General features: G+C 52.0%; 3 protein-coding genes across 16 annotated transcripts in view; all 3 read right to left on the reverse strand.

The window, feature by feature from the left end:
* LOC131125113 (SRC kinase signaling inhibitor 1-like) overlaps positions 1-15,056 on the reverse strand; it is a 17,499-nt gene extending 2,443 nt beyond the window's left edge. For 2 of the 12 annotated variants that reach the window (XR_013627500.1, XM_078791313.1), the window contains exons 1-18: positions 13,767-13,918; positions 10,653-10,954; positions 8,144-8,173; positions 6,641-6,842; positions 6,438-6,567; positions 6,206-6,377; positions 5,270-6,114; positions 5,113-5,202; positions 5,000-5,040; positions 4,688-4,711; positions 2,409-2,575; positions 2,177-2,352; positions 1,991-2,109; positions 1,765-1,912; positions 1,438-1,702; positions 1,095-1,371; positions 877-1,019; positions 1-815 (exon numbers count right to left, since the gene is read on the reverse strand). The exon at positions 1-815 is cut by the window's left edge. Coding sequence is in view for 11 of the 12 variants with exons in the window: in XM_078791313.1 (XP_078647439.1) it covers positions 441-815; positions 877-1,019; positions 1,095-1,371; positions 1,438-1,702; positions 1,765-1,912; positions 1,991-2,109; positions 2,177-2,352; positions 2,409-2,575; positions 4,688-4,711; positions 5,000-5,040; positions 5,113-5,202; positions 5,270-6,114; positions 6,206-6,377; positions 6,438-6,567; positions 6,641-6,842; positions 8,144-8,173; positions 10,653-10,954; positions 13,767-13,788 (3,528 nt within the window). In the remaining variant the exon portion in view is untranslated. Of the gene's footprint in view, positions 816-876; positions 1,020-1,094; positions 1,372-1,437; positions 1,703-1,764; positions 1,913-1,990; positions 2,110-2,176; positions 2,353-2,408; positions 2,576-4,687; positions 4,712-4,999; positions 5,041-5,112; positions 5,203-5,269; positions 6,115-6,205; positions 6,378-6,437; positions 6,568-6,640; positions 6,843-8,143; positions 8,174-10,151; positions 10,302-10,652; positions 10,955-13,447; positions 13,624-13,747; positions 13,919-14,925 lie in introns of those variants that run through there. The other 10 variants (XM_058066308.2, XM_058066305.2, XM_078791320.1 and 7 more) reach the window with 10 other exon arrangements.
* grb7 (growth factor receptor bound protein 7) lies at positions 14,326-18,856 on the reverse strand. Of its 2 annotated transcripts, none has more exons than XM_058066313.2 (15): positions 18,681-18,856; positions 18,328-18,463; positions 18,084-18,210; positions 17,636-17,792; positions 17,449-17,570; positions 17,303-17,377; positions 17,098-17,235; positions 16,911-17,021; positions 16,707-16,805; positions 16,534-16,617; positions 15,295-15,411; positions 15,143-15,200; positions 14,989-15,076; positions 14,784-14,877; positions 14,326-14,702 (listed from the first exon to the last, which is right to left on the reverse strand). In XM_058066313.2, exons 2-15 carry the CDS (start codon positions 18,453-18,455, stop codon positions 14,556-14,558), a joined length of 1,545 nt encoding a protein of 514 aa, XP_057922296.2. In that variant the 5' UTR covers positions 18,456-18,463; positions 18,681-18,856; the 3' UTR covers positions 14,326-14,555. The 2 variants fall into 2 exon arrangements, with proteins under 2 accessions (XP_057922296.2, XP_057922297.2); XM_058066314.2 differs by having other exon boundaries at positions 18,592-18,856.
* Positions 18,857-18,994: 138 nt separating this feature from the next.
* Positions 18,995-22,631, reverse strand: arf2b (ARF GTPase 2b). 2 transcript variants are annotated; one of them, XM_058066315.2, is made up of 5 exons: positions 22,466-22,631; positions 21,388-21,545; positions 20,992-21,102; positions 20,301-20,425; positions 18,995-20,237 (listed from the first exon to the last, which is right to left on the reverse strand). In XM_058066315.2, exons 2-5 carry the CDS (start codon positions 21,533-21,535, stop codon positions 20,076-20,078), a joined length of 546 nt encoding a protein of 181 aa, XP_057922298.1. In that variant the 5' UTR covers positions 21,536-21,545; positions 22,466-22,631; the 3' UTR covers positions 18,995-20,075. The 2 variants fall into 2 exon arrangements, with proteins under 2 accessions (XP_057922298.1, XP_057922300.1); XM_058066317.2 differs by lacking the exon at positions 22,466-22,631 and adding an exon at positions 22,259-22,424.
* Between the last annotated feature and the right edge of the window lie 207 nt (positions 22,632-22,838).

A 22,838-nucleotide genomic window follows, 5' to 3' on the forward strand; every position in this document is an offset into this window, starting at 1 on the left:
GTTTCTTTGTGCTTATCAGTCATTCCACAGTGGAGGCTCGGCTCAGCGGGTCAGGTCCGCTCGGAACGTGTGCAGGCGCAGATAAGACGAGTGGAGCTTAGCTTTCAAGCTTGAACATGTCATGATTGCCACAAGGGGGCAGCAACAACATTCTACACCTAAAAGACTTGAACTGGGGGATGGGGGTCTTTTACTTTGAAGGTGAAGTTAATTCCTGCTAGCATGAACGCTAACAGACAACAACAATCATAATCATGAAGGTCATGTGATGTGTCTGAAGGTTATTGCACGATGACAAAACCAACATTAGCATGAAGCTAATTTTCGGAACAACACAAAGAAGCTACGTTAGCTCCACGAATTCAAACATCGAGAAGTAGTGTTAGCGCCCCCCCCCCCCACCTGCTTTCATGCGCTGCTACACTTTGTGGGCGGAGCTTCTAGAAGTGGAACACCTGCTGCTGCCCTCCCTGGACTACTTTGACTTCCTCTTTGGACCTGCGGCCCACATTCCTCTCCTGGTTGCCTTGCTCAAGGTGTTTAAGGCGAGCTGCAACCGTTGGACCTTTGAGCAAGGTGGCGCTGCTGCCGTTCTGTGGGGGCGGGACCAATGATGTGTGTGCGTTGCCATAGCAACAGTTTGATAAAACAAGAGCAACGTATACCTCCTGCTCAGCGACAATCTTCTCCTTGTCATCCTCGTTCTGAAGTCCCGATGGCGCCATGACGGGCGGCGTGGAGGCCGGTCGGGGGTTCTCAGAAGGGGTCCGCCTCAGCTTGACGAGAGCTTTCGGGAGCTCGCTGTCCTCGTCCATCTTTGAATGCAAAATGGCGTGCATCACAAGGTCAACCAAGACACAAAACCATCCAGCTCACCTTCAGACTCTTATTGGTCACGGCGGTGTCGCCCATACGGGCGGCGGTCAGTCCGAGGGCCGACGGGAAACTTCGACGAGGCGGAGGAGGCGGCGGAGACTTGGAGGGCTTCTCACTGCGGCACCTGACCACGCCCAGGTCCACTGGCAATGCAATAAGATGGCGGCGTGAGTCGGGTGACATGTGCCGCGGCGCACGGGTCACGACTCACGACTCACCAGAGCCTCGATGAGACCCCGCCCCCTCCAGACTGTTGAGCTTCTGGGCCGCCAGCTGCACTTTGCCAGGCGTCTGCTCGCTGGCGGCGGCGGCGATGGGCGCGCTGAGTTGCGGCTTGGGCGGCACCGCCGGCTTGTTGACGGCCCTGGTGGCAAAGTCCAGGTCGGGAATGGCCTTCATCAGCTCGGCCTGCGTCTCCTCCAGCAGGCGGTTGATGTCCTGAGCGCTGAACTGAGTCAAACTGGCACGCTTCTCCTCCCAGTCTCGCTCGGCCGCCTGAAAAACACACATTGCGCCGCGTCATCCTCATCATCCTCGTCACATGACGCTCATGTGACTCACCAGTCTGACCTCGGCCGACACGCATTTATCAGCTGGGCGCCGACTCTGCAACTCATCTGTGGCTCGACCTCTGAAAGTCAACGGCACCGTATTGTCCAGCTCGGGGGCGGGACTCGGGCCGGGCATCCAATCGGCAAGGCCTGAGTCGGCGCCAAGGTCAGCAAGGCTAAGCGGAGGACTTTCCACGATGTCCACGTCCTCTGAACTCTTCTGCGCTGAGCCGGACGTGTCTTCCGGGTCCTTCTGGGCGCCCTCGCTGACTTGTCTGAAGATGACGAGAAGACGAGGACATGAGTGCGGAAAACAGGAAGTGTGCGATCACCGTACCTGCGCAGCGCGCTTAGCGTGTCGCTGACGCTGTTGCAGCGTTTGAGTAGCGCTTCCAAACGATGAGGTTCCTCTTTCAGGAACTTGACCGCCTCCACCTCCACGCGCAGGACCACCCGCATCCGACTCTGCAGGCCCGGGAACTGGTCTGGGAATATGGAGATGAAGATGAAGATGTACGTGCGTGCAGACGTGGACCTTTGACCTTGACGACAGAGAGACTCACTCTTCAGCTGACTGAGCGTCTCTCCCAGGACGCTGAGCTCCTGACTCCTCTGCTCCACGTCGCGCTCGCTCACCAGGCCGCGTCTCCTCTGCAGATCCTCCACCCACTTCTCAAGGTCGCTGTGAAGGACACTAGAGGTCAAAACTCAGTAGTGCTGCCGTGCAAGGCGTTGAGTTGTGGACTCACTGCAGCTTCTGTATCAACATCTCCTCCTGGTTCAGGTACTTGAGACGTTCCTCCTCCACGAGGAGGCGCTGTCTCTGCAGGGGGTCTTCCTGGGGGGGTGAAGCCTCCAGCATCATGACGCTTAGCTCCACCTCAGTCTGCCTCAGCAGGGCCACCACGGCGTCCCGGTTTTCCAGCTGGGACACAACGAGAGCATGACAGGTGTCGGATCGTTCGGGAACGCTGAACTCACCTGCATGCTGCGCAGCTGCGAAAGCTGCGTACGCAACGCGTTGGTGCTCTGCTGCAGGCCCTGCAGGTGGTGCTGCATCTGCACACGGGACACCGCCACCGGCTGGTGGGCGCCCAGCGGCGGGGGCGGCGGCGGCATCAAGGCCAATGGCGCCGACGGCGTCACAGCTGGAGGAGATAGATGTCATTCTCATGTCTTCAACGACACGTGAACGTTTCACAGGCGTCATGCGCATGGAAGCTGCAGCGGCCGATGGAGTTGGGATGGAGGACGCTTCGATGACTTTAATTCAGCTTCAATTAATTGATGATTGACACACGGTGGACCTTCTAACCATGTCAGTCATTTTTCTTTGGCTTTTTTTTTGTCATTTAAAAGGGGACCCATGATGCTTTTTCCACCTTTCTGACCAATGACCAACATGCTAACTACATTTAGCATGTTGGATTCTGGTGTTAAACCATGCTAACGTTGGTATAACATATATAACATTTATCAAATCCTATATAGGGCGGCACGGCGGTCGAGTGGTTAGCACACAGGCCTCACAGCTAGGAGACCAGGGTTCAATCCCACCCTCTCTGTGTGGAGTTAGCATGTTCTCCTCGTGCATGCGTGGGTTTTCTCCGGGTACTCCGGTTTCCTCCCACATTCCAAAAACATGCTAGGTTAATTAGCCACTCCAAATTGTCCATAGGTATGAATGTGAGTGTGAATGGTTGTTTGTCTATATGTGCCCTGTGATTGGCTGGCCACCAGTCCAGGGTGTACCCCGCCTCTCGACCCAAGACAGCTGGGATAGGCTCCAGTTCATCTACTATATTGGGCGACACGAGTGTAAACTTGAATATAGGGGTGTTATTTCATATCTAGAGAGCTCTAATAAAGGTAAAACAACTTATTTAGGTTGTAACTACAAAAATAGGGTATGAGTATCAGAGTTCAGGCACTATAGACAGATTCCAGAGAATTCCTTGAAACATGTTTATGATGTGCATGAGCTAGGAGACCAGGGTTCAATTCCACCCTCGGCCATCTCTGTGTGGAGTTTGCATGTTCTCCTCGTGCATGCGTGGGTTTTCTCCGGGTATTTCAAAAACATGCTAGGTTAATTAGCCACTCCAAATTGTCCATAGGTATGAATGTGAGTGTGAATGGTTGTTTGTCTATATGTGCCCTGTGATTGGCTGGCCACCAGTCCAGGGTGTACCCCGCCTCTCGACCCAAGACAGCTGGGATAGGCTCCAGTTCATCTACTATATTGTGCGACACGAGTGTAAAGTTGAATATAGGGGTGTTATTTCATATCTAGAGAGCTCTAATAAAGGTAAAACAACTTATTTAGGTTGTAACTACAAAAATAGGGTATGAGTATCAGAGTTCAGGCACTATAGACAGATTCCAGAGAATTCCTTGAAACATCTTTATGATGTGCATGAGCTAGGAGACCAGGGTTCAATTCCACCCTTGGCCATCTCTGTGTGGAGTTTGCATGTTCTCCTCGTGCATGCGTGGGTTTTCTCCGGGTATTTCAAAAACATGCTAGGTTAATTAGCCACTCCAAATTGTCCATAGGTATGAATGTGAGTGTGAATGGTTGTTTGTCTATATGTGCCCTGTGATTGGCTGGTCACCAGTCCAGGGTGTACCCCGCCTCTCGACCCAAGACAGCTGGGATAGGCTCCAGTTCATCTACTATATTGTGCGACACGAGTGTAAAGTTGAATATAGGGGTGTTATTTCATATCTAGAGAGCTCTAATAAAGGTAAAACAACTTATTTAGGTTGTAACTACAAAAATAGGGTATGAGTATCAGAGTTCAGGCACTATAGACAGATTCCAGAGAATTCCTTGAAACATCTTTATGATGTGCATGAGCTAGGAGACCAGGGTTCAATTCCACCCTCGGCCATCTCTGTGTGGAGTTTGCATGTTCTCCTCGTGCATGTGTGGGTTTTCTCCGGGTACTCCGGTTTCCTCCCACATTCCAAAAACATGCTAGGTTAATTAGCCACTCCAAATTGTCCATAGGTATGAATGTGAGTGTGAATGGTTGTTTGTCTATATGTGCCCTGTGATTGGCTGGCCACCAGTCCAGGGTGTATCCCGCCTTTGGCGGGCCAAAGAATTAGCATTATAGCTCCCCTTTAAAGCCAATTAAATCAAGCTAGTCACCAGTTTAGCATTCATATCTTCACTTTCTGACACAAACATGTCCGAGTAACACACACACACACAAGACTACCAGATTAGGGAGGAACTTTGAATGTATATCTACCTTTCTTTATTTTAGCAGGTCCAGCTAGAACAAGAAGCATGGTCAGCAGTTACAAGCTAGCAAGCGGTTACAAGCGAGCGGCGGTTAGCAGCTACAAGCTAGCAAGCAGTTAGCAAAGTTAGCAAGCAGTCGCCGGTTACAAACTACAGTTAGCAGTTAGCGGCTCACACGTTAGCATCGCTTCGCAAGCAGTTAGCAGTTGGGAGCTAGCAAGCGGTTAGCAGTTCGGGGCTAGCAGCTCAAAAGGCATAAGCGAGAGCAACAAAGATGGCGCGGTGAAAGATGGTATTATTTTTGAACAGGCGTACTTACGGTCGGTTCCCGAGCCGTCGCTGGCTGACTCCATTTTGTCCCTGTCAGGAGGAGAATCACATGACATGAAAAAGCATTTGGGGCAGGGGCTTGGCGGCCATGTCATCTCTTACGGGCTTTCGGCGTCCGGCGCCCTGCTGAGGACGCGCTGTAGCAGGCCAGTCAGGCTGGCGATCTGCTTCTCCATGACCTCCATGCGCTCCCTGCACACGCAAGGTTAGCGTGTTTAACTAACGACATCAAAGGTCATTCTTAAAAACGCCGCCTCACCTGGTTTCCGTCTCGTTGCCGAGGAGAGGTGATGCGAAGCCTCTGGCCCCGCCCCCGTCTCCAGACGCCATGAGGCAGAGCTGCTCCGGGGTCAAACCCAGCCCTGATCCTTGACCCCTGTTTTTGGGACTGTCCCCGCACAGCGAGGACGTCACCGAGTCCCGGCGCAGACCGGGTCTGCCGGGGGAGCCGCGAGTGGGGAGAGTGCTGGCGTACGAGTCTCGCATGTCAGGAATCTTCTGAGGGGACGAGGGGGGAGGCACGCGCAGGCCCACGGCCAACACCGATGCGGCGTAGGCGTCGTTGTAAAGCGGTCCGCCCGGTCTGTAGAGGGCGCCACTCTCCATCAGCTCCCCTTGCAACGCAGCGGCCGAGTAGGACGTCAACGAACGCACGGACCCACCCCCTCCTCGCCGGTACAGGGACCCGTACGGGTCGCTCCTGCCGGCAAGCGGCGAGTGCGGCGCGCTGGCGAGACTAATACGATTGGTCTCCACAGCCAAAGAGTAGGGGTCGGCGTAGATGCCCCCTCCCCCACGTTCATCAGCGCGCAGCAGCACCACGCTTCTGGACCCGCCCACTTCATCATCGGGCTTGACGTCACGACGCTCCAAAATGGCGCTGGACGTTGCGCAGAACGCCGGCTGGCTGTGGTGGGGGGAGGAGTGCGGGTGGTGGGGCGGCCCGGCGTACGAGGAGGGCCGCCCGCCACTGTAGAGGAGGCGTGTGCGCGACGGGGAGCCATGAGGAGGGGAGGATGAAGCGGAGGAATGCTGGGAGGACATGGGAGCGTTGGCGAGGCGGCGTGACGGGGGCGAGTCCTGGGTGGCGTAGGCCATCTCCCGCTGTGAGGATTGACACAAAATGGCCGCACACACTTTGAAAGGGTGACACCAACCTCGCCGAGACTCCTTTTCGGGGGGACCAAAGACTTACCCGCAGGTCTCCGTTGGCCAAGTGGGGGTTCTGGTGCCCGGGGAAGGTTCCGTAAACGGGTTCCTTGCAGTAGATTTTGATGACGCATCGGTCCTGAACATCTCGCGGGTCTTCCAGCTCATAGAAGACGTTCCGAGTCTCGTCTTTGATCAGCAGAGCAGTGGTGGGTGACCTGGACGAGAAGAGCAAGGAGCAGAAGGAACATGGCCTCCGGAGGCACCTGGTGGCTTACCTGAGAGCGGCCATGGTGAGCCTCTGAGGGAACACGTGTACGATGAGCGCCCTCAGGGTGTCCAGGCTGCTCAGCTCGTGAGTCAGGTGCACCCTGCGCGTCTCCTCTCCAAATTGCAGGAACAGGATCCCTGCAAGGAGGCAAGGTCCTTGTCATCCAGAAAGACGGGGGGGTATGAGGTCAAAGTTCAAAAAGGTTCTGACCTGGTGCCCGCAGTTTGGCCTGGCTGGACGATCGGGCCAGCGGCAGGCTCTGACGGAGCCGGTTCATCCGGTTGAAACCCATCGGAACGTCGGACTCGGACATGGCCTCCAGATGTTCTGTTGACGCGAAGGAAACCCTGCCGGCCTGATCCACCAGAACCGGCTGCGTCGGGCTAAGTCGGGTCACGCGTGGCGTGCGGCTCTGCGACGCAAGGAAGCACTTTTTATGATGATGATGTTATTGAAGACTAACAAGATGGAGGTCAATGAGCGCCTGAACAGAACCGGAATCTTCCAAAGTTTAGACCCATTGATCCTCCTCTCTCCGTTCGGGCCAACCAGGAAAACGGGTCACGTGCGCGGCCACAGTTGGATGGCGCTGGTCCGACTTGGGAATAATGATTTTCCAGCAAGCTTGATATCAGCATCCGACCAGCAGAGGAGACTAAATCCTTCATCCGGCTCGCTGGGACCACTGAGGCCGGGTCGAGTCCTTCCACGAGCTTCCAGAACAAAAGTTCTTCACCGCCGTGCACGTGCGCATTGTTTCTGTCAATCAATTCCAAGCTCAGAACACACAAGCCCCCCGCCGGGAACCCTGGCTGCTGTTGCTATGGCGACGCTCCCACGCACCAGGAAAACCCCTCAAAGCTGCCGACGCGCAAACAGCAGAGGCACAAAATGGAGACGAAATCCTGCTGCTAGAGGGTGCACGAGAGCGCGTTCGATACCGCCGTAGTTTCATCTCGCCTGCGTGGGGGCGTTACCGTAACGACTCCCATCTAATCACATGACACCAGATGATGTACAATATATACATTAGAATTACTAGGTGGAACCAAGGTATCAAGGGGTCCAATCTGGGGGCCTTATCAGCCGGGGGCCTTTACTGGGGCGGAGCTCAGTGTGGAGCTCCCTGGTGAGGTGTTACCCAGACGGGAGACCGAGGACAGGCTGGAGGGACTCATGACTCAAAGTTGGCTGGGGTATTCCAAGGTGTCCAGGGACCGGGAAGTCTAGACTTTTCCCTCACATCCAGATCCGGATAAGCGGAGGAAGACGGAACGGAGTGGAACATCCACCATGATTGTTTGTGTGTGGTGTAGCTGAGTGTTAGCAGGAAGAAAGGAGAGGAATCTGCTTGCAAAGCAAAAGTAAAAGCAGACAATGAAACGTGGGGCCACCTTCCTATTGGTGGAAAAATCCACATCTACCAATCAAAGCATTACCGGCCGTTTGGTTGCTGGGGGACGTGGGGAAAGGTAAGTCAACACTGCCATCATGTGACAATGACATGTGGTTGGAATTGTACATTTTAGATTCGCATTCTAGCATCTAGTCTTCAGAGCCCATGAAGTTGTATTATTAGACATTTCCACTGGTTCCACAGGGGTGCGTGATTAAGACGGTCACCATGGCAACAGCCAAAGTACATTTATAGTTTGGCATGTGTGATGAAAATGATGAGATGATGAACACATGAGGACTAAGAGAGATGCTGACCTTGAAGCTCCAGTAGTTACTCGGCTGCTGCTGAGGACGAGAAGAAGAAACGACAAGGATTCAATCAGGACCTTTCCTGCTCAGTCAACCAGTGAATGCGTGAATGGATGAATGGATGAATGAATTAATGAATGGATGAATGAATGGGTTACAAATGAATGAATGGACCGACCAGATGAGTGAATGAATCAATAATTGAATAAACAAGTCAGTGAACAAATTAGTGAGTGGATGAATGAATGTATGAGTGAGTGACCGGTTGAATGAGTGAGTGAATGAATAAATTCATGAACAAGTGAGTGGATGAATGAATGCGTGAAGAGTGAGTGAGAGGAGAAACTAATGAGTGACAATCAAATGACTAAATGAGTGAGTGAGTGAGTGTATTCATGAATACATGAATGAATGACGGAATAACTGAGTGAATAAATGAGTGAATGAATCAGTGAGAAGAGATATGAATAAATGAGTGGGTGAAGGATCACATGAATGAATGTGAGTGAGTGAGTGAGTGAGTGAGTGAGTGGAAAATGAGTGAGTGAATTAATGTACACAAAATTTAATGACTGAATAAATGAGTAGGTGCATGAGTGTGTGAGTGAGCAAATGAACGAGTGAGTGAATGAATGAATGAATGAATGAATAAATGAATGAGCACGGAAACAAACGAGTGTGTGACTGACTTGGTAAATGAGTGAGTGAGTGGACGGATGTGTGAATGAAAGACTGAGTGAATACATGAATGAATGATTGAATGAATGGGTAGTTGAGTGAGTAAATGAATTAATGACTGAGTGAATACATGAACGAATGAATGGATAATTGAGTGGGTAAATGAATGAATGACTGAATGAATGAATACATGAATGAATGATTGAATGAATGGCTAGTTGAGTGGGTAAATGAATGAATGACTGAATGAATACATGAATGAATGACTGAATGAATGGGCAGTTGAGTGAGTAAATGAATTAATGACTGAGTGAATACATGAATAAATGGGTAATTGAGTGGGTAAATGAATGAATGACTGAATGAATACATGAATGAATGATTGAATGAATGGGTAGTTGAGTGGGTAAATGAATGAATGACTGAATGAATACATGAATGAATGAATGAATGGGTAGATAAGTGGGTAAATGAATGAATGACTGAGTGAATACATGAATTAATGATTGAATGAATGGGTAGTTGAGTGGGTAATGAATGAATGACTGAGTGAATACATGAATGAATGATCAAACAAATGGGTAGATGAGTGGGTAAAGGAATGGATGACTGAATACATGAATGAATGAATGACTGAATGAATACATGAATGAATGATTAAATGAATGGGTATTTGAGTGAGTCAATAAATGAATGACTTAATGAATACATGAATGAATGTGTAGTTGAGTGAGTCAATAAATGAACCAATGAATGAATGAGTGAATGAATGGATGAACTGTATTCAAGGAGGAAGGTTCCCGCTGATGTACACACGTTAATGTAAACGTTATACCAGGGGTTGGCCACCAGGAGGCGCATATTGGCGTGAATGACTCGAGTGGTCACTTCCATTGTTCAACGTGCGTGTACGTGCACAACAGGAAGTGACATCGTTCCCACTGCAGCCGACGGGCTAAGCAATTAAGTCGTGTCGATGTCACGTTACCATGGCGATGGCGATGCCACCACGAGCCAAGCAGCCATCTTTGTACACACCCTTCTTCTTTTTCTGCGGCCAAACGTGCGCGCACATGCAACGACCAACATGCACACGCGCGCACGTCTTCGCTCTGCCGGGCGGGCATACGTAATGTCACATCACCGCGGCAACACGCACACCTGCCCCATCCCCGAACCCCCTTCTGCACCTCCCCACACACACACACACACACACACACACACACACACAGTCCTTGACTGCGTCCGTGCACGCCGCAGAAGAAGCATCAGCGCGACGGCCGTGCTGCAGAGGAAGCGTCTCCTCTGAGGATGAAGGACGAGCGGAGACGGTTACCGTGGTTACTTAGCCAGCATCTTGGCACTGCCTCCCTCTTCCTCCTCCTCCCTCTCCATGTTGGCACTGCAGCTTGTCGTGTTTCCCGCGCCCTCAGGATGTGCCGGAGTTGCTCATCGCTGTAACGCGGCAGCACCTCGGAGGCGCTCGGCATCCCGCCACCCCTCCCCCGCCCTCCTCTTCCTCTCTCTCTCTCAGCTGTCTGTCACTGTCTCTCACCCCTCCCTCCCTCCCTCCCTCCATATGATTTCACCTAGCTGCCTTATAAGGGAAATGCTGGGTCGCCATGACAACAATGGAATACTTCATCCTGTTAGCATACTAGCTTAACATGAGGTTCGCTTTCAGCACCAAGACTACAAACATGGCGTCTATTCATCATTGACAATGATCTTCTTGAATGTCAGTCATGATTAGTACAGGACTGACAGGCGGGGCCAGACGTCGAGGCCACACCCACCACAGCCGTCAATCAACAGTGCAGTCAACATGAGAAAGTACCTGGCGTCCTCTCGTTGCGCCCCCTAGTGACAAGCTGCCAGGGCTGCTCGTCAACTTGTTCTTCTGGAGCTCCATCAGGGCGTCCCGCTGGCGCTCGATGTCGGCCTTGTGGATGCTGTTCAGGGCCTCCAGGCTCTTGGCCGCCACCGTGTTGTGGCGGCGGTCCAGCGAAGACGACGTGAAACCCCCGTTGGAGGCGTCCTTGATCCGCCGGGCCCTGACGCTGCCGGCCAGCGTGTGGTAGTCCCGGGGGAATTCGGCATCACCGGCGGAGATCATCGGAGCCTTTCTCTTCTCTCGACCTGCACAGGGGGGCGAGGGGGCGGAGTCAGAGACAAAGTCAAACGCACTGAAGCGAGCAGCCAATCAGAGCCCCGCGTGATCCTCTACCTTAGATTAGCCTCTCCTAGCATGTCCTTATTATGGGGGGGGGGGGGCACTGTTCAGGTGTTACATGCACACACACGTCAAGGTGTCAGCACGTCACATGATTCATGCTCCATCTTGAGAGCAAACAGTGAGTGACTGATGCTCGTGGTGCCTTCGGAGGGCGGGGTCGCATCTGAAATCCCACTCAAGGCCCTCGCTGTGTGTGTGTGTGTGTGTGTGTGTGTGTGTGTGTGTGTGCGAGACAGACGCCATTACTTAGTTTTATGGCTTCATCTGGCCAACGCGCAATCATCCGCACACTTCCAGGGCGGGAGGAGGAAGGCAGTGGCGCAGCGTGATGTGTGAAAGTGAGTGTCCTTGAACTCACCACCAGAGTGGACATTTTCCAGACAGGAAAAAAAAAGAACCGCAAGTGACAAATCCATCATGTTGCGTTCATGCTGCGTCTGAATATTCAAACTCCCTTCATGATGAGCTCATGATGTCATCCAAACGTTATACTGCGTATTGCAGTACTGCCAGGTTGTTTAATGTTTGGTCTCCTAGCAACCAATGAATTGTAATGAGGGCGGCGAACTAACTGACGCCGTCGGGTCAGAACTTTTGGAAGTGATGGTGTGAGTGAAGAACACAGCCTGGTTCTGCATGGACCCTTAAGACCACACGCTTAATCAGATAACTTTGACCGGGCGGCGCCTGATGAGGGCGTCCTAATCAGGGGACGTTTGGGGTCCTGATGATGGGATGTTTGCTTCCTGATGGGTCCTGACAAGAAGATGTCTGGGTCCTGATGGATCCTGGAAGATGACAAGAAGATGTCTGGGTCCTGATGGATCCTGGAAGATGACAAGAAGATGTTTGGGTCCTTATGAGGGGATGTTTGGTTCCTGATGAGTCCTGACGAGGGGACGTTTGGGGTCCTGATGAGGGGATGTTTGGAGTCCTGACGAGGGGACTTTTGGGGTCCTGATGAAGGGACTTTTGGGGTCCTGACGAGGGGACCTTTGGGTCCTGACGAGGGGACTTTGGGGTCCTGACGAGGGGACGTTTGGGGTCCTGACGAGGGGACGTTTGGGGTCCTGACGAGGGGACGTTTGGGGTCCTGACGAGGGGACTTTTGGGGTCCTGACGAGGGGACGTTTGGGGTCCTGACGAGGGGACGTTTGGGGTCCTGATGAGAGGACGTTTGGGGTCCTAATGGGAGTATGTTTGGGGTCCTGACGAGGGGACGTTTGGGGTCCTGATGAGGGGACCTTTGGAGGCCTGGCGAGGGGACTTTTGGGGTCCTGATGAGGGGACGTTTGGGGTCCTAATGGGAGTATGTTTGGGGTCCTGACGAGGGGACGTTTGGGGTCCTGACGAGGGGACCTTTGGAGTCCTGGCGAGGGGACTTTTGGGGTCCTGACGAGGGGATGTTTGGGGTCCTAATGGGAGTATGTTTGGGGTCCTGGTGAGGGGATTTGTGGTCCTGGTGAGAAGGCAGGTTTGGGGGGGGACCTGATAAGGGGAGGTTTGATGGGACCTGATGAGGGGTCGTTTGAGGTCCTGGTGGTTCCTGATGAGGGGGAATTTCAGTCCCGATGAGTGGATATTTGGGTCCAAATTAGGGGACATTTGAGGTGCTGATGGGTCCTGTTGAGGGAGCATATGACTCCTAATGAGTGGAGTTTTGGGTCCTGATGAGGTTGGTATTTGGGTCCAGTAGGGTCCGTCTCTGAGCGAGCAGGCCAATCCGGGTTAACATTCCAGCTGACACCCCACAACAAATTAGTTCAGTCAGCATCTCCCATTGGCCGAGTGGCTTGGTCATGTTCTACCAGGTAGGACGCCATGCGATGGTGACCCCCCGATCCCCTTTGGGGCGCCACTACCATATTGGGAGTGTGGCCCAGAGATTATATATTATATGGTAACTGGATCGTACCAATCTTCAGCTGATCCCAATCTTGGAGATCGGATCAGGACGTCCCTAATTCCAACATGGAGTGTCTCCAGACGGATCCGGCACAGTCGCTAGCTGCCCAAAGATCTCCTCTGCAGTTCTGAGAGGATTCTGGTTGGAAAAGTTGGCATTCCGAAGCCTGTGTGAACCTTCTCCTCACTCGCACATCCATGACGCCCTTCGGGAAAGACCGTTCCAGAACCACAAGAGGTCCAGAAGACAAGTCTTAGCAAGCACCATCAACTCTGACCTTCACATGACACCACACGTCCTTCACGGAGACTCAAAGTCATCATTTACTGGCCAATATATTAGGGACACTCTCTCTCACACACACACACACACACACACACACACACACACAAGGAACTCTCATCTGTCTCCATCTCTCGACCCGTGCGCGTTACTGCGCACATGCGTGTGCACGCCTGCGACACTAAGAACACTCACAGGCTCCCCTTACCTTCATCAGTACTATTAGTACTACTGCAGTACTACTGCGAGTACCGCTCTTCAGATGAGCTCACGTGGGTCACGTGACCACGCGGTTCTCATGTCGGTGGTCATATGACCCACGTCCGCCAGCGTGGGATCAGCGCTCCAACATCCGCATGCATGCAGACTCAAGACCGACGAACACGGGCGTGCGTTTCCCACGGCACGCTGCGCGGAAAGCCGCAGACACGCTCGAGCGCGCGCGCGCGCACGCACGCACGCGAGCGTCTGCGCACCGAAGGAAAAGCCAGCAGGAAGTTGGAAATACCTGAGCTACCTGTACCTGCCTGGGAAGGAGGAATTGCCCATCCCGAGTCTCGTCTTCGTCTCGCTTCAAGACGTCTCCACGTCACCCTCGGCTTCCCGCCATGACTGCTCGGGTGCACGTGAGCATGGTCCGTTCTTCTGAGCGCCGCCACTCAATAATAAACCCCCCCCCCCCCCCCGTCCTCCTGCAGGCGCCTCTTAAAGGGCCAGCGTCACCGTCTCAGCACCAGCAGGGCGGAAGTGTGTGTGTGTGTGTGTGTGTGTGTGTGTGTAGGGTTGGAGTAAGTGAGAAGATCAAAGAGGACTGAAGCGAGACACGTGACACACACACACACACACACACTCACAGGGATAGGCTCTGTATGCTTACCTGTGGGGGGGGACAAGCGGAATAGAAAATATATGGATAAATCCCTATTTAATATTTTAATTAATAAAAATATTGTATTTATCTAACATTAAATGTCATATATTTTATCCACGTGATAGACTGTATTTTACAAGAATTTAATTTGAATTACTTACTAATAGATTATGAACCCGGCTTTTTTGCTACGATATCCATATTTTATATGCGGAGAAAGTTGATATTTAATATGAAATTATGAAATTATAAATGCAAACATTTAAGTAAGTGCAACTTACAGATAAAAAGACAATCATGACTTCATCATGATTCCATACAAGAGGGCGTGTCCTTAGTCACATGGACCAGGCCCCATTAGGTCCCAGTGTGTGTTGCCAAAAAAGGTTCAAAAGGGGAGGGGCAAAAGAGATCACACCGTACGACCGACTTCCTGCGTGAGCGCTCACAGCGCCACGCACACGCACGGATGTTTGAGGCAGACGGGAAGGATGCCCCTGTTGGCCTGATGGAACTCCACCAGCTGCAGAAGGTCCATGAACAAGGTGGCGCCGTCGTCCATGGTCAAGTACTTCCTGCCGCCGTCCTCGCACTGCAACGACAGCCGGCGTTCGTCGGGCGTGTACGTGGGCGGCTCAAACATGCGCGGGGGGTTCGAGTGCAAACAACTCACGGGGATGATCAGGTAGTGTTTGGTGCTCAGCTGGTAGCAGAGGGACAACACGAAGCACTGGGCGTGCTGCTGGCTCTCACGGATCAGGAACATGCTACACACACGCACACACACACACACACGCACAGCGTTCCAGACTTACCAACCTCCTGATGGAAAAAGTAGGACAAAGTGAGGCGGTTGCCATGGAGACCAGTGCGCTCACCCGTCGATGAGGCCCTGCTTCTCGATCAGCCTCTGTGCTTCTTTCCTGGACACGCCCCCGTGGAACCACGGCTGCGTCACGTGCACGGCTGCCAACAAACGCAACACCGTTGAAAACCGTGACAAGATGGCGGCAGCGGCTCATGGTGACTTACCCGATGGTCTGGAGGCGGAGCTTAAGTTGGGCAGACTGTACCTCAGCGCTTCTCTACGCTGTCGCCGCACACACACACACACACACACAAGGTCAAAGCCACTAATTACATTAATTACACCCCTACAAACAATGACCACGCCCCCTCCTCACCCTCCAGGCTTGGCCTTCCTCTCGCTCGGCGCTCCGAACCTCTGTGGGATTCTGAAGGACGCGGCCACCGGCGTTCCCCGAGAAGTCCATGGCCACCAGGCTGGCCTCCGACTTGGCCTGCACACACACACACACACACACACACACATTACAGTATGTCTCCACAACAGTGGTTCTTAACCATCGGCCCGCGGCCCAAACTTGGACCCCATGCGCCACCTACGGGGCCGCAAAAAAACTTGACTTTTTACACCAGTGGTCCATGAGGGCCGTGGGACTGCGTAGTAGGTCATCAACTGAAGGCACCAGATTTAGGCTAGCCGCTATGCTACTGTATGCTATCCATGAGACGCTCAGTTACAGTGCAGCTTCTGACCAGACGGTGGCGCTAATGTGTCTGTCGGTTGTTTAACAAGCTGACAGAAGATCAGAAGAAGACGTTCTACTACAACTAGCAATGGAGACATTTTTTGGAACCAAGACAAAAGTGGTGCCAGGCCCACCCCCCCAAAAAAAACTACATTTTCACTGAAGTACAATCCTGACTTCATCAAGAACGGCTTCATATCACTACCATTTTTATTGATTTTTTTTCATATTCATTTATAATTTTTTTTATTAATAAGGCTGACTTGATTTGTTCCATGAAATATGATCAAAAGTTAAGATAAAATTAACAAAAATATTTGTGATGATCACATTTTATCATGTTATTATTCATTAAACTTTATTCTGGTTTTAGCTAGTTAGCTTGTTAATCTGTGAGTGGATTTAATTTATTATTGACAACTAATTAATAAGATCAATCAGTGTTAATATTTTATGGGCCCCGGGCCACTCTGCACTGAAAGAATTGGGCCTCAACGTCAAAAAGGTTAAGAACCCCTACTCTAAAGGATTCTTCCTCAAGTACACTTCAGTAAGTACACTGTGTGCATCGTGTACTTAAGAGTCCTTTTCTCTTTTTTTAAGTTTGTAAAGGTTTGGTAGCCCCTCCCCTTCCACGACAGAGCCAAGACGCCGGCGATGGAGGGTGGCAAAGGGTGGCCCACTGCACACTCCCCATTCTGAGAGTTGTCAGTACATCCTGGCTCTGACAGTGTACTGCATTTTGTGCACTGAAAAGACTGTGTACTTAGTGCAAGTGTGCAAATGCACATATTGGGACGCAGCCCCAAAACAGCACACACACATCTACACACACACACACACACACAAACACACATCTGTGTGGCTCACTTTGCCATCTCCCAAGTTGGTTGCATCCAGGCTTCGCCGGCTGGACTTGGATCGTTGGTAGTTACACTGCAGCTGCTTCCCGTACTGACACACACACACACACACACACACACACACAGGTCACATGTGGTTGATGCTGGGTGCTGATTGGCTAAAAAGAAGCCTAATCAAACCTTAAACAATCTGAACGCGGACGTCCAACAAGTTCTGGTCTGCTCGCTGTCGGCACACAGAATCTTCAAGTCCTGAAGACGAACTGGTCTCTTTGAAGGCTGCATGCGGGCGGGCGGACACACAAGGACACACACACACACACACACACACACACACAGACACAGGTCTTGGTTCTGTTCCAGCAGGGCTGCTAAAGGACTTACTTTGATACAGAAGGTGAAGTCGGCGGGCGCGGCGTACAGTTTGCGAGCGTTGACCACGTTGTGCACGTCGAGGTCCTGAAGGTCGGCCACATACTGCAGGTGACGAGGTTCCTGGTGGAACACCACACACAAAACCAGTTCAGCTCAGCCCAGAGGGAGTCCGGCCGGTCCCGCTGAGACTTCTGACCTTGGACGAGCCTTTGGTGGAGCAGTAGAGTCCGGAGCGCCGCAGGAAGAAGTAGACTCTCTTCCAGGCCTTGCGGTTGGGCTCCTTGACGTGAAGGAACCCTTGGATCTCGGGACACGCTCCCGACTGGAGCAGGTTCTGAGGACCAGAAGGAGGTGTCACATACGTGTGGGCCTGCCATTGAGACGAAGTGGGCGTGTCGGACCTGGATGAGCTGTGATGGCGTCATCCCCCTGCTGACGTCGGAGCTGTCAGAGATCATGCTGGTCGGAAAAAAGAGCTGCAGGAGCAAAGTCAAACATCTCCAGTCAGCCGCCAATCATCGGCGCCACGATGTCATCATGGACATACCGTGGGCTTGCGGAAGAACTCGTATTTGGCGTAGTTCTTGCAGAACACCAGTCTGGTGTCCCCCTTCAGGGGCCAGCTGGCCTGGACCTCCAGCACCGCCTCATGGTCCTCCAGACACCTTTCTGACGGGACACATCCAGGCGGTGTCACTCGGGTCAAAGGGCGTACTTTTGCACGTGCGTCTTACCGAGGCCTAGATCGGGATGAACCTCCAGCAGTGCCCAGTTCTCCTGATCGCTGCAGTGGGCCGTCTGGACCAACATCTGGCACACATCTCTGGCCGTGGCGCCGGCGCCGACCCACAGCGAGCGGCCGTAGCTGTCCTCGCCAAACACCTTCACGAGCTGAGCAACACACGACAATGGGCGTGACCTCAATGAGTCACAAGGTCACAAGGTTTCTACACGCCGTCTGGTGCACGTCAGGATCCGGCCTCACGTCTCCAAGAGAGGAGCGTCAAACCAGCCCGACCGGACGGATCCAGCCGGCAACCAAGCAGCCTCGACTGGTCGGACCAGCAACTGACAGAGGCGGGGCATGCCGTGTGTGTTGAGGAAGGTAAGACGCTACACATTGGCTAGGCTCTGCTGTCAATCACACTGAAGTCCACAGTGTGCTTCCGATTGCAGACTCACGTGTTTGTCGCCAGATGGCGCTGCAAGCGTCGCCATGGTAACGAGGGACTTTGAAGGGCTGCACAGCTCGGGAAAAGGGTTCGGGATGGAGGGAGCTGAGGACGAGAAAGACTCCGCCCTTTTCATCCTGAATATAAAAAAAAAAGAAACCAAGTCTGCGATTCTGTATCTTATCCGGAAACAGGAAGTCGAATCTGCGTGACTCCTCCACCACAGCTGGTCTAACATAACAATGGTTCCTGACCTGTTGGAGGTGATGGCGATGGGCTCTGAGCGGCGGATGGCGGCGCCATCGGCCATCAGTGGCGGCCCCCCCACCCCAACTGCCGTAGTCGTCTCAAAGACTTCCGTCCAGGAACCCGTCACCTCCATCCGGTCACCTGCCCAAAAAGTCGTTAATTAACGCAGGACTTAAAAAAAACATTTAAACTGTTTAACTTCAATTCCCGCTCAAGTTGACTTTGTTGGTGACGTCACCACAGCTTCCGGTGAAACTAAAATGACTCACCTGTCGTCACCCCGGTGGCAACAACAAACTCCGCTTCCAGGTGCGTGTTGCCAAGATGTGTTGAGGACAGGTAAGTGACCTTTACCCACCTGGGGTCGTGCTCCTTCTCGGTGGGAATCCGTCAGCCGTCAGCCATGGCGGGAACCTCAAGCTGGACCAGGACGCCGGCCATGAGCGGCGAATTACTCGCGACAATATGGGAGGAGCCAGAGCGTCAGGTGTGAGCTTGACCACGCCCCCTCGTCACTGACTCTGCCGGATGTCAGCAACTTTTACGACAGAAGGAAGTGCAAAAGGCTAAAGAGCGTAAGGGTTATTGTTCGTTGGCGACTCTCTGGCGCCACCTAGCGGCCACCAGCATATAATGACCCTGGGGCACCCCGCAGGTGGAAGACGAGGTGTGTTTGGATCAAATCATGTTTATTAATGTGTTGAGGAAAGCCCACACAAACACTTTACAGATTTACAATCATTCTCCACACAAGAGCCAGCCCAGCGTCGCCAGGACTTCCCGACCTGCCAAATGCACGCTATCCGAGGCCTCCGGCTCGCCACGGCGCAGCCTTCAGAGTACTGTGTGGTCTTGGTCTTTAGGGAAGGAAGCGGTGCTGGGATGAGGAGGCGCACGTCGGTCATCTTGTTTGGTGCCAATCCTTCATCCAAAGCGCTGGTGAGAAAAAGCTCCTCAAAGCCCTGCTAGATCTTTTCCTAAACGGGATTTGTCAAACTGCTCCGATGCTTTTGGTTGCGCAGTCAAAGTACAAATAGTAATAGCTAAACTAGTCACAGGAAGAAGAAAAAAAAAACAGGAAAGACAGTGTGAAGCATTTGAAGCTGGTCACAAAGTCTCATTGAGTCCGAAGACAAGAAGCACGTTGTGCTTGGTGGTGGCGGCCAGTAGGGGAAGAGACAGCATGACTTTCACATGGCGGCACAAGAACAAGGATGGACACGTGTGGACTGACCTGATACAGGTTAAATGCTTCTTACAGGTGGGCGGGGCTCTCAGGTTAAATGAACATCTAGCAATCAGGTGTTTAATACAGTGGGGTCGGGGCCAGTGTGCACCCTTGCTCTCGTGGCCCAATGAAAACCATGCTTCTTCTGCGGGGACCGGTGGGATTGGGGGGAGGGGGGTTTACAGGTGGGAGCAGGGGCGTGCAGACCGAGAGTGGGCGTGGCAGAGGCGGAGTTTGGGACTGCAGATTCCAGAGGTGTAAAAGGCACGCCAGGGTTCCTCCCAATCCCAGCCCACACACTCACCAAACACAAGGTACACACACGCACGCCACACACACACGTGCAGCACAGGCAAGAACCCCGAGAGAAGTGAGGGTGGGGGGCCGAGAGTGGTAGGGGGTGGGCGGGGGATGAAGGAAGTTCTTGAAAGAGTCGGGTCACGTTGGGAGTCTGGATCCGGTGCTGCCATTGTGTTGAAACAGAACAAAGAAACGACAAAGAAAAACCTCAAGTGGTGGAATGGATCATTTCTGGTTCTTCAGCTGGTTGGACAGCCAGTCCAGACCCTCGTACAGGCCATCGCCGCTGGTGGCGCACGTGGCCTGGATGTACCAGCTGCGTTGGCGCAAGGAATGCAGGCCCAGCTTGTCTGTGATCTCGGCAGCGTTCATGGCGTTGGGGAGATCCTGCACGACAACGGTACGTCACACGTGGCCACAGAGTTGACATCTTTGCGCGGACGGCCTCACCTGTTTGTTTGCAAACACCAGGAGCACGGCGTCTCTCAGCTCGTCTTCAGACAGCATTCTGGAGAGTTCCTCCCTCGCCTCGTTCACGCGCTCCCTGTCGTTACTGTCCACCACAAAGATGAGCCCTGCACCATCGCCCCACCCACACAGATGTCAGATGAGCATTCAAAACATGACAGCTCTGATACTTTGACTACAATACTTCATCTGTACATTGAGTACTTTGACAGTATAGTGTAGAGCTGCCCCGAATGTACCACTGTCAGTATGAGCGCCCCTGAAATGACAATCCTAATGTTTACCTTCTTCGCTCCTTTTCAATGGTGAACTGCAATCACTCCATGGACATTACCGCATAACATTTGGACTACACAATAAAATATCTGATCACGTCTTAATTACACACAATTAAAAAATGAATGACTTTTCTCGCTTGCATGTAACCCCCTGCTTCAAATGTGGCTGAGATTACAGTCCATTCTGTTTGGTAGCCCCCTGCAATTATAGAGAGGGGGGCAAGTGTCCATCAACGTCAATGTACACTAACCATATTAAGTGTACTGCCTTTCAACATACTTCTCAGTGCGAGCAGCGTCTAAGCTAAGTGCACCAACCGAGACGCGGCCATTGTGTGTGCGTGAGTCACTGTGCTTCAATGTGGCGCCACCTCCAGGCAGCAATGCAAACTGACCTTGAGTGTTCTGGAAGTAGTGACGCCACAGCGGCCTGATTTTGTCCTGGCCGCCCACATCCCAAACTGTAAAACTGATGTTCTTGTATTCTACAGTCTCAACATTAAAACCTGCAACAAAAGCACACACAAAAGTGACAGTGGTCATTGTCTGCAGCGTGTCTACATGGGAGGACAGTGACAAGGTGAGGACCTAATCCATATATTGATACGCTTGTGCACACAGTTAAGTCAGTACAGGTTTGCATTAAAACATTACTTTATTGGTCAGATCTTGCTACTTTTACCGTGTAAACACTATAGACTGTGTGCTTGGTTTGCGCCATGTTGAAATAGAAAAAATGTAGGTAAATATTGGTTGAAATTGATTTCAAATGACAAAGCAGACATACGTACCGATGGTGGGAATGGTGGTGACTATCTCTCCAAGTTTCAACTTATAAAGGATGGTGGTTTTCCCTGCAGCATCTAGGCCAACCATTAGAATCCTCATCTCCTTCTTGCCAAACAGGCCCTTAAATAAGCCACCAAATACATTCCCCATGGCGACAACGCTGTCAAAGGGGGGGAGAAGAAAATGAGGTTAATAGAGTAACATCTGTGGTGGTTTCATTTCCTGGGAGAAGAATGTGACCAGAAACCAGTTTGCCAACACTTGGGAGTGTACAAGTAGCATATTGACAGCAGCGACAGTATTCAGGTTAGTTTTGATCGTCATCATACAACATCCTGGGGTGGGGGGGCAGTTTACACAAAGCTAAAACGTTAGGTTCGCCGCGGGCTAACAGCAAGCACGCCAAGCATTAATTACAAGGCCGCAATCACAGGTGAGTCAGCGTCAAAACTGGTTGTTAGATGCCACTGCTGTGCCAAACCGCAGCTAATCAGATAACGGCCGCCTGTTCAGAGCACCGGCCTCCACTGGACACTAAATGCATTATCAAGGGGTCTACGCAAAAACTCACCGCGTTCGACACGCGTTTTTCTATAATAAATAACACCGCGTGAATTGGCTCTTGGAAATCAGTGGGAGAGCAGGTTATTTGTTTGCCGTGGTCGCTCGAAGACATGACTGCTAACGTTAGCTTCACCTAGGGCGGATACATAGCTAGTTAGCGCTAGCCGGCTAATAGCAGGCGACACACCATCGTCAAAATCGCGTATTTTAAGCACCGCTGTATTAAATGTGCCTTTCCGTGCCTCCTTTTAGGCATTTCATCGAAAAATCGGCGAGCTAAACGACATCCAAGTACTGAAAAACACCCACAGAGGCACGGTCCAAATCGCCCGTTACAGGAACTTGCTCGCCGAGCCGCTACGAGCGAAATGCCGCGTCACAGTAGACAGAATGCCGTGACGTCATGCGAAACGCTCAATAAAACGTTTCCTTTACATGTGGCTACCACCGTGAGACATTTTGGCAACGTAACCCGAATCCTAATTTACAAATCAATCGACTTGTGGACAAAATTACCTTCTCCAAGGCTAGCTTCTCGATCTTTCCGTTATCTTTCGCTGTCACTCCAAAATGGCGTCTTGCGCAACCCGGTAGACGCCGGCGTACGAGCACGTCCCACTATCAAATCAGAGCCAATCACAGCTTTCATGGTGTCACTCAAGTCCCGCCTTTTTGACACTGCTGTCCAATCACAGTCCGCGTGACACAGTCTGTACGTTTCACAAAATGTCGAGGAAGTGGTCTTTTCTTTTTTTTTTTTTTTTTGTGGAGTGGGGGAGGCAATGCTGATCAGGTTTTGACTTGGGGGGGCTCCGACTGACAATTAGACATAAATGTAGGTGCTAACCTAAAATGTATTTAGCTAATATTGCAGTATGTAAAATACAAA

This window comes from Doryrhamphus excisus, linkage group LG6 (assembly GCF_037039965.1).
Source record: "Doryrhamphus excisus strain RoL-2023G ecotype Guam linkage group LG6, RoL_Dexc_Guam_v1.1, whole genome shotgun sequence".
Taxonomy (NCBI): domain Eukaryota; kingdom Metazoa; phylum Chordata; class Actinopteri; order Syngnathiformes; family Syngnathidae; genus Doryrhamphus; species Doryrhamphus excisus.

What these genes read in the sequence shown, in the direction of transcription:
- grb7 (XM_058066313.2), bottom strand. Translation starts at nt 18,455, where the DNA reads ATGGAGGTGACGGGTTCCTGGACGGAAGTCTTTGAGACGACTACGGCA. An exon ending in CTCCGCCTCCAGACCATCGG is followed by an intron (nt 15,077 to 15,142) that starts GTAAGTCACCAT and finishes GTTTGTTGGCAG; the next exon opens with CCGTGCACGTGACGCAGCCG. An exon ending in AAGCAGGGCCTCATCGACGG is followed by an intron (nt 14,878 to 14,988) that starts GTGAGCGCACTG and finishes GCGTGTGTGTAG; the next exon opens with CATGTTCCTGATCCGTGAGA.
- arf2b (XM_058066315.2), bottom strand. Translation starts at nt 21,535, where the DNA reads ATGGGGAATGTATTTGGTGGCTTATTTAAGGGCCTGTTTGGCAAGAAG. An exon ending in CACCACCATTCCCACCATCG is followed by an intron (nt 21,103 to 21,387) that starts GTACGTATGTCT and finishes CTTTTGTTGCAG; the next exon opens with GTTTTAATGTTGAGACTGTA. An exon ending in CTACTTCCAGAACACTCAAG is followed by an intron (nt 20,426 to 20,991) that starts GTCAGTTTGCAT and finishes GCGATGGTGCAG; the next exon opens with GGCTCATCTTTGTGGTGGAC.